General features: G+C 63.5%; 1 protein-coding gene across 1 annotated transcript; it reads left to right on the forward strand.

The window, feature by feature from the left end:
• On the forward strand, positions 1-7,032 carry Slc6a8 (solute carrier family 6 (neurotransmitter transporter), member 8; the record flags this gene model as incomplete). Its single annotated transcript, XM_005414132.2, is given in 13 exon segments — positions 1-199; positions 1,567-1,698; positions 2,055-2,304; positions 2,664-2,796; positions 3,679-3,813; positions 3,900-4,003; positions 4,099-4,223; positions 4,642-4,754; positions 4,843-4,980; positions 5,060-5,162; positions 5,241-5,341; positions 5,410-5,580; positions 5,680-7,032. Coding segments are annotated over 13 exon segments (1,845 nt in total), but the record flags the coding sequence as incomplete, so codon positions are not given.
• Between the last annotated feature and the right edge of the window lie 2,495 nt (positions 7,033-9,527).

Consider the following 9,527-nt stretch of genomic DNA (forward strand, 5'->3'; position numbering starts at 1 on the left):
CTCATCGCGCCCGGGCCCGATGGGGCCCCGGCCAAGGGCGATGGCCCCGCGAGCCTGGGGGCGACAGGCGGCGGCCTGGCTGTGCCGCCGCGCGAGACCTGGACGCGCCAGATGGACTTTATCATGTCGTGCGTGGGCTTCGCCGTGGGCCTGGGCAACGTGTGGCGCTTCCCCTACCTGTGCTACAAGAACGGCGGAGGTGAGCTCCCCCTCACCCCCACATCCTGCTCCACTGCGCGCCGCCTGCACCGCGACGAGGGTCCCCTCCCCCAGCCCGCCCCTGCCCACCAAGTAGGGGAGGAGCCAGGGCGAAGTCCAGGGGGTGGGGAGGCCCCCCGGGGCGCCTGGGGGCCTGGGCACCCCTAGTTCCCCCAGCAGCCAGAGGCTCAGCTGCCTGGGCCGCCACCCCCTCGCGGTCATGTGCCTGGTGTCCTGGGGGGAAGCAGCCAGTCCCATAGTACCCAGCCTGGGGGCTACTCCTCACACCCGAAGCCCAGACCAGGGCTCCCATAGTGACCCTCGAAGTAGGAAAGGCAGGCCCGTCTCCTGGGGACCACTAAGGCGAGGCGAGGTGCTCCCGCTGCCCGCCGAGGGTCAGGCACACAAGCAGCACATTGTGTGGCCCCCCCACGTGTGCACACACGAACGCACACAATGGGCCACTCTGTCCCACCCCCGTGCCCTTCCCCCTCCCTCCTTCCCTTCCCCTCCCCTCTGCCCCCGGCCTGGAACACTGGGTGCCTGAGCCAGGCTTGGGAAGCCTGCGGCCTGGCCCGCCTGGCGCCGCCAGTGGACACTGCATGCACACCCCCTGCCCGCCTGCCCAGGCCAAGCTTAGCAACAGCAGCGGGCACACATGTGTCCTGTGACTGCAAAGCAGCAGGCCTGCCTGCTGGGAAGGGAAGGAACTGGGCACTGGAGGTAAACTGAGGCCCAAGGTCACTCACCAGAAGGATGCTGGGACAGGAGCTCAGCCACCTAGCCAGAGAGCTGAAGGGGCCGAGAGCCGGGGGCGGGGCGGGGGGAGAGGAGCGGGAGGAGCGGCAGGGCCAGAGGCAGCCCCCTCATTCGGCCCTGCCTCCCTTGCCTCGAGCCAGCTGGGCCAAGGCGGCCCCTTCTTCCCTCCACCTGTGTCTGCCCTTGCATGTCAGTAGGGCGTCAGCAGATGACTGCCACCTGCCTCGGATCTTCCCAAGTGCAGGACAGTCAGGGCCTCCCGGCCTCGATTCAAACCCCAGCCCTGGAGCACACGCACGGGGACACATATGTGCCCTTGGGTTCCTTCAGGAGCTGCAGCGCAGAGATGGCCTGCATGCACGCATACGCATGTCCTCCGTGCCCAGCAGGTCACCCTAGCTCGGCGCCTGGGAGAGGGCACCCCGCAGCCGGGGGACAGGGCCAGCTCTAGCCCCTCCTTGAAGACCAGGGACCCACCCAACCCCCTCCCGTTGGGAGCCTTGGGGCTTTGGCAAGCAGCTGAGGGGTCTGGATCAGGTTCCCTCCTGGCAGGCGCCACCCCAGGCAGGTTGCTGTGGTCTCCCCCTGACCCCCGTGCCCCCCCTCTAGGCGTGTTCCTTATTCCTTATGTCCTGATCGCCCTGGTCGGAGGGATCCCCATTTTCTTCCTGGAGATCTCGCTGGGCCAGTTCATGAAAGCTGGCAGCATTAACGTCTGGAACATCTGTCCCATCTTCAAAGGTGAGCTCCCAGCCCCACCCTCTCCTCGGGGAGCCCTCGCTGTCCTAGTGCAGGCCCCCAGGGTGGCGGACCACTGGTAACAGGGCCCAGGAGAGGGGCCAGCACGTGCAGCTAGACAAGCAACAGGACAGAGTGCAGGGCGCAGGGACAGTTCATGGAGGACATGAAGTGCAGGGGCGCCCTGGGAAGGGACACTAGCCCTGGGGCTTGGCAGTTGGACATCTCAGGCATGCAACAGAGAAGGCTCTGGTAGGAGAGGATGTGGCTGCTAGTTCAGCAGGAAGCAGCCCTGGGAGGGGATATGACCCAGGGTGGCTAGAAGCAAAGCCACAGGGACCAGAGCCCGCTGTCTCCAGGCCTGGGCTACGCCTCCATGGTGATCGTCTTCTACTGCAACACCTACTACATCATGGTGCTGGCCTGGGGCTTCTACTACTTGGTCAAGTCCTTCACCACCACTCTGCCCTGGGCCACATGTGGTCACACCTGGAACACTCAGGACTGCGTGGAGATCTTCCGCCATGAAGACTGTGCCAATGCCAGCCTCGCCAACCTTACATGTGACCAGCTTGCTGACCGCCGGTCCCCTGTCATTGAGTTCTGGGAGTAAGTCAGGCGCCTCTGGGCCAAGCCCACCCTATTCTGTTCCACCCACCCCCACTCCGCTCCACTGCACTCCACACGTGGTCCAGCCCTGGAGACTTGCCCCTCCTGGGGCTGGGGTGGGCCTTGCTCCTCAGTGACAATGTCACATCGTCCTGTTGAGAAAGCTGGGGACCGTGGACGGGGGGCATCCTGGCCCGGGTGCTGGAGCCAGCCAGCCAGCAGTGCCCTGCCTCCTCCAACCTCCAGAAGATCAGGGGCACAGGGCAGAACCCCCACCACGGTCTGCTGGAGGGACCAAGGAGCCACACCCATCAAGGCCGTCCCAGCCTCACTGCTTCCCTCCCTCTGTCCTGCCCTAGGAACAAAGTCTTGCGGCTCTCGGCCGGGCTGGAGGTGCCCGGGGACCTCAACTGGGAGGTGACCCTATGTCTGCTGGCCTGCTGGGTGCTGGTCTACTTCTGCGTGTGGAAGGGGGTCAAGTCAACAGGGAAGGTATCACTGCCGGTGCGAGGGTGGGGGCGCCGTTGCCTGGGAGCCCTGTGCCTCTGCGGGGACACTGTGGCATCAGTAGGTAACAGGACCAGGGTCAGGGTGAGAGGAGCGGGGCGGTCCCTAGATCCAGGCCACTTTTTCCCCACAACAGTGCTGGGTGTGCAGTCCTTCCCAGCGTCCAAAGCCAGGACCTGGCAGCCCCAGTGCCAAGGGCCGAGGCCAGCACCCCGTCCCCATGCTTCTGTTCTGTCCCTCCCTGGGTCCCCTGGTGCCCCTCCTACCTGAGTCATGCCAGTCTGAGCTGAGCACCAGATGAAGCCTGCACACATGTGCCCTGCCCTTCCTCAGGGGCTTCCTTTCTGTCACGGACTGAGGGAGGAGGCATGCACCATACATAGTAGGACAGGTTTTCAAGAGCCACGGGACACGACCAGGTCCCTAGAAGGCAGGACTCCAGTGCTTCTCATTTCCAGGGTCCTTTGCTGTTCCTTGCCCTCTCTCGAGGTGCTGGGGTCAAAGCTGGGCCTTGACCAGGCCAGGCAAGCACTGGGCCATGCCCCCGCCCTTTCTCTTGCCTCTCCGGCCCAGTTAGAGGCCCCGCCTCTCTGTGAAGGATGATGAGGAGCTTGGGGCCCTGCAGCCTCTGAGAGAGACCCATGATTATCCTCCCCATGCCATGCTGCTGTGCCCACTGCCACTCCTCTGCCAAAATGTGCCGGGGACCCTCAGGTGACTGCCATGGCCCTGTCCTTTCCTGAGCTGACCTTGCTGCTGGCTTTGCTCTGGGGAGCCCTGGTTCTATGGGGCAGGATGAGGAGCTCCAGGGCTGGGCCGCTGAGGGAGGTGGGCTGCAGCACCCCACTAAGTCACCCGGGCCCCTAGATCGTGTACTTCACGGCTACATTCCCCTACGTGGTCCTCGTTGTGCTGCTGGTGCGTGGCGTGCTGCTGCCCGGAGCCTTGGACGGCATCATCTACTATCTCAAGCCAGACTGGTCCAAACTGGGGTCCCCTCAGGTGAGTGCTGGGCCACCATGGCACGCTGAGGCGGGCAGGATATGCCATCAGGCTCTGCCCTCATGCTGCGCCTGCACCTCCCACAGGTATGGATAGATGCTGGGACCCAGATTTTCTTTTCTTATGCCATCGGCCTGGGAGCCCTCACAGCCCTGGGCAGCTACAACCGCTTCAACAACAACTGCTACAAGTAGGCATCACACTGGGTCCTCAGCCCTCTCTGCCCTGCTTACCCCACCCTCCCCCGTGAGAAAGCCGGGTGCTACCAGTCCCCTCTGCCCCCAGGGATGCCATCATCCTGGCACTCATCAACAGCGGGACCAGCTTCTTTGCTGGCTTCGTGGTCTTCTCCATCCTGGGCTTCATGGCAACAGAGCAGGGCGTGCACATCTCCAAGGTGGCGGAGTCGGGTGAGTCCCCGCCCAGGTCTGCTTGCAGAGCAGCAGTGTTGGCCCATGTGCGCGGCATGTGGGCACACGCAGATGGCAATTGAAAAGGGATGGCCAAGTTCCCCCGGGCCAGACAGAGGCTGACACAGAGCAGCCCTGCTCAGCCCTGTTCACACTGGGCTTGGGGGCCCTTCCACCCATCTCTGGGGCCGCACAGTGTCCCGGCACTTGTCCCTGTGCTACTGTGCCCCCCCACCCCCGCCCGCTGGTGACCCATGACTGTGAGGGCTGTTGGACGCCAAGGGGCCCGCCTGAGGGCCTGGGGACACCTTCCAGGGCCCGTGTCTGGACGCTCACTGAGCATGAGCTTCTCAGGCAGACACGGGGTGTCCCTGGGCAGGTACATGCTGCCAGTCTCACCCTGCCCCTCTGCCCCCAGGGCCCGGCTTGGCCTTCATCGCCTACCCCCGGGCTGTCACACTGATGCCTGTGGCCCCGCTCTGGGCCGCCCTGTTCTTCTTCATGTTGCTGCTGCTCGGGCTCGACAGCCAGGTTTGCAGAGGCTCTGGGCCGGGTGCTAGGGCGGGCGCGGGGGCTGGGCCGGGCCAGGCTGGGCCAGGCCTGAGCTACCCTGCCACAGTTTGTAGGTGTGGAAGGCTTCATCACTGGCCTGCTCGACCTCCTCCCGGCCTCCTACTACTTCCGTTTCCAAAGGGAGATCTCTGTGGCCCTCTGCTGTGCCCTCTGCTTCATCATCGACCTCTCCATGGTGACTGATGTGAGTGGCCCTGGGGTGCCACTGCTGCTGGGCTCTGGCCACTGGCCACCATCCTCCCTCATCCGGCTCTGTCCTCCAGGGCGGGATGTACGTCTTCCAGCTGTTCGACTACTACTCCGCCAGCGGCACCACGCTGCTGTGGCAGGCGTTTTGGGAGTGCGTGGTGGTGGCCTGGGTGTACGGTAGGTCTGGGCCGAGGTGGGTGGGACGCTCGGGCAGGGGGGCGGAGACCACAGCTCTGGCCCTCCCCACCCGCACAGGAGCCGACCGCTTCATGGACGACATCGCCTGCATGATCGGGTACCGGCCTTGCCCCTGGATGAAATGGTGCTGGTCCTTCTTCACGCCACTGGTCTGCATGGTAAGGGCTGTGGGAGCTGGGAGGGTGAGGGGCTACTTGGGCCTGCCTGATGCACGGTGCCCCCACAGGGCATCTTCATCTTCAACGTGGTGTACTACAAGCCGCTGGTCTACAACAACACCTACGTGTACCCGTGGTGGGGCGAGGCCATGGGCTGGGCCATCGCGCTCTCGTCCATGCTGTGCGTGCCCCTGCACCTGCTGGGCTGCCTCCTCAGGGCCAAGGGGACCGTGGCGGAGGTGAGCACCGGGCACCTGCCTCGCCTGCCAGGGGTGGGAGCTGGGACCTGGGAGAGACCGCGGGCACCTCCTCCCCTCCCCTCTCCTCTCCTCCCACAGCGCTGGCAGCACCTGACCCAGCCTGTCTGGGGCCTCCACCACTTGGAGTACCGAGCTCAGGACGCGGACGTCAGGGGCCTGACCACCCTGACCCCTGTGTCTGAGAGCAGCAAGGTTGTCGTGGTGGAGAGTGTCATGTGACACATACCCCAGCTCACATCACCAGCTCCCCCTCTGGTAGCCATAGCAGCCCCTGCTTGAGCCCCAGTCACCCCTCCGGGGACCTGCCTTTCCCTGCTACTCCGGGGGCTGCCGTCTGGGGGAGGGAGGATGCACCATGAGTGCTAACTAAAACAACGTTTTCCATTTTTAATAAAACGCCAAAAATACCACAATCCACCAAAAATAGATGCCTCTCCCCTGGCCCTAGCCAAGCTGGTCTCCCGCACTGCTCCCTGGCCCTGCCTCCTCCCCACACCACCACGGGCCACCTCGGAGGCTCTGCTCTGTGACTCCTTCGGGTGGCCCCTTCCCCTAGGCAGGCAGCAGTGGCAGCTCGGGGAAGGGGAGGAGTGGGCCTGGCAGGGGACAGCAGGAGGCGAGTGCTTCCGCTGAACTAGGCCCTGCTCCCTCGGCCTGTTCTCAGCTTTGAGAGCCAGCCAGCAACCAGCGACAAGGGAACCTCAACCTCCGTTCCAGTCGCCACCACTCTCCCCTCCTGCGCGGGACCTTGGGTCAGAGTGCGCGAGTGCGTGCGTGAGTGTGCAGCGGATACATACATCTCCATCTCTTAGCAAAGGCCAATACCAGATGTAAACGGTGCCTCTGGGCAAAGGAGGCTTGTATTTTGCACATTTTATAAAAACTTGAGTGTGAGATTCCCGCTTGTATATTTCTAAAGAGAGAAGAGCCCAGACCACCCATCCCCTCACCACCCCCTGCCCCCGCAGCCCTTCTCCCTCCCTTCCCTAGCCAAGGAGTGTGAATTTATAGACCTAATTTTCATAGGCAAAACAAAGCTTCAAGCCCTTGAGCGTGCGAGTCTTGTGTGGGTGCGCGTGTGCGGCCCCGGTCCGGGCCTGGGGTGGGAAGACGCGTGGGTCAGACGGTGGCCCTGGCTGCGCATCTGGTCCTGGCGTGCTCAGGCTTGCCCACACCCTGCCTGCCTGGCTGGGCTCCCCTCGCCAAGCTTCAGGCTGATGCCCTTTCCGCATCTCAAGTCTTCCGTGTAGCAGCTTTAACCCACGTCCGTGTCCTGTCAAGCCCAAAATGGCCGAGTGGCCCCCGAGGGCTCCCCTACATGGAGACCTAAGCCGAGGGGCGGGTCCAGGGAGGGCGCGGGCCTGCAGGGACGTTCTTACTGTGCTAAAAAGCCACTGCAAACATAGCAATAAAAACACGTCATTTTCCAAAGCTGGCTCCGGCGTCTGTCTCTGCTCCCAGGGAGGGGTGCGGGAGGTACGCCGAGCAAGGCCTCCCAGGAATGCGCAGGGCACTGCCCCGTGGCGGATGTGGTGGGACCAGGAAGCTCCAGGTGGGCCCTGTGGGCACTGCGGTTTGTACAAGGGTGCCCCCACGTCCCTGAGCAGGTGACCTTCCCAGATTGGAGGGAGGTAGAAGGGCAGGCTGGGGCCAGGGGCTCGCTGGGAAGAGGCAAGGCAGCTTCCCATTAGGATCTACTTTGAGAAAGGGATCAGAAGGGGCTGGGGGACACCAGGACACAGGACTGAGGGGTCGAGGACATGAGAGATCTGGCCCGGGCCACGGGAAGAATGGCATTGCCAGGTCCAGCAGTGGGGACAATCGGAGTTGGCTTTGTGTCATCCTGGAAGCACCATCCAAGTGGAGACATCTAGTTGGCAGGTGGACACACAGGAGTCTGCCGCTCTGCGAAGTCTGGCCCGGAGCTAGGACGTCGGAGCGTGGGAGAGGGAGGACAGCCGGATGGAGGGGCTGCGCTGCACTGGGTGTGCCAAAGCCTGGCTGGAGCGGGGTCAGGAAAACGGCTGAGAGGGTCCCAAGTGTCCAAGGACAGATGAACAGACCGACAGACAGACGGGTGCATCCATGCCGCCGGATGTTACTCAGCTGTAGGAAAGCTTCACGGGCGACCCTTGGGGTCAATGGTGGTCAGTGAGAGAAGCCAGGCACAAAAAGCCGAGTGCAGTGTGGCTGCACTCTGTCTTAGACAGAGGGGACTGGTGGGCACCAGGGCTGACAGGAGGGCACTAGGACTTATGGGGCCAGCGGGGACACCAACAGCAACGCCAGTACACGACGTGAGTGTGCATGGAGATGACGCGTTTGTGCTCGTAGACACGTACAAGCATACATACAGGTATGCACTCAGGTTCTTCCACCACAGTAAGGGAAAGAGGGCCCAGACAGGTCTCTGAGGGCAGGACACAGCGCAATGGAGGGTGGCCGTCATCAAGGCGTGGTGCGCAGAGGGGGAAGCAGTTACCCCGAGGCAGGCAGGAGGCCGGGCAGCCACCCTGTCCCCTCCCCTCAGTGCCACTTCTGTTTGCTTCTGGTCTTTCTCCCTGCATACACACCCCAGGCACTCCAGGCCTGCTAGCTGCTCCCCAGTCCCCAGCCTACCCTCCCTGAGCACACTGCAGCCCTGCCCCACTGTCCCCATATGCCCCGCCCTGCCCACACTGATGCCACAGCTCTCGGCCAAGGCTCTAGCCTGGATGAGAACTCACTCTGCGGTTCTCCTTGCCTCCAGGCTGACACCCTCCAAAGCCACCTGCCACAATTCTGCTGAAGACACAGAAGTCGTGACATCACAGAAAGATGGCTCCACTGAAGCAGGAATCCATCCCTGCACCGGAGTCAACAAGAAGCGGTCTTGGCCCTCAAGCCACCCCCAGTAGAGCAGGGCAGTGCTCCAGCCCCTCCTGTCCCTCCGTGACCTGGGGTCTCCCAAAAGCTGGGCCAAAGAAGGACTTGGTCAATGCTAGGGAGGAAGAGCAGAAGCTGCCTGGACTTTAGCCCGGTCGGCGTGGAGATATGCGGGCTCAGGGAGGCCCAAGGTAACCCTGAAACACTTCCTGGAAAAGCAGACAAGCCCACACCTCAGCACAGCAAGCAGAGGGTGTCACCTGAGTGCCCCCTGTCCTGACAGGCACCAGCTCTCAGACAGCTGGGACAGGAGGCCTCCCCAGGAGCTGGCGGTGCTCGGAGAGTAGGGAAGGGCAACTGGAAGCAAGCAGCTGCTGGCCCGGGCCCAGACAGGGCAGGAAGGACCAGGAACACATGGCTGGCTACCAGCCACCCACCACCAGGGGTCACCCCAATTCCGAGACACACCTCTAACCCACTTCCCCGACCTGACCTGACCTGGCCCCCCAGGCTTCCTGGAGGCACCAAGTGTGCCAGCGCCATCCCCGGGGGCAGGTCCTGGCGGCCAGACCGCTCCCCATGCCCTGCGCCAGGATCTGGGGTTGGTGAACTAGTGCTCAGCGGCACACCTGTGCCCGGGGCCACGGCACCCCTCTCCACAGCCCTGCCCCACCCTGGGCCAGAGCTAGGTCACTGCCAAGGACGAGTCTCCTCTCCTCGTCGGCATTAGTCAGAGGTCATGCGGCAAACCTTCGGGGGGTGGGGCAAGGAGTGACTGGTGGCCTGCTGCCACGTTCTCCCGTCCTATTCTACTCGTCCCCATGAGAAGAGGAGGCAGGCACGTCTGCCACCAGGAAGTCCTGTGGGTTTACTGAGTTCCCCAGGGAGGCTGACGGGCCTAACACTCCCAGAAGCCATAAAGCCGGGCCTGTTCCAGCCTGGGGGAGTGGAGAGGAGGGGAGGGGAGGGGAGGGGAGGGCAGAAGCAGGGCTCCTCCCGGGTCTGCAGGAGCAAGGCAGCGGGTCTTCCCAACCTCCTCATCATACACAGGGACCAGGACG

This window comes from Chinchilla lanigera, unplaced genomic scaffold, assembly GCF_000276665.1.
Source record: "Chinchilla lanigera isolate Chin_1 unplaced genomic scaffold, ChiLan1.0 scaffold00179, whole genome shotgun sequence".
In the NCBI taxonomy this organism is placed as follows: Eukaryota; Metazoa; Chordata; class Mammalia; order Rodentia; family Chinchillidae; genus Chinchilla; species Chinchilla lanigera.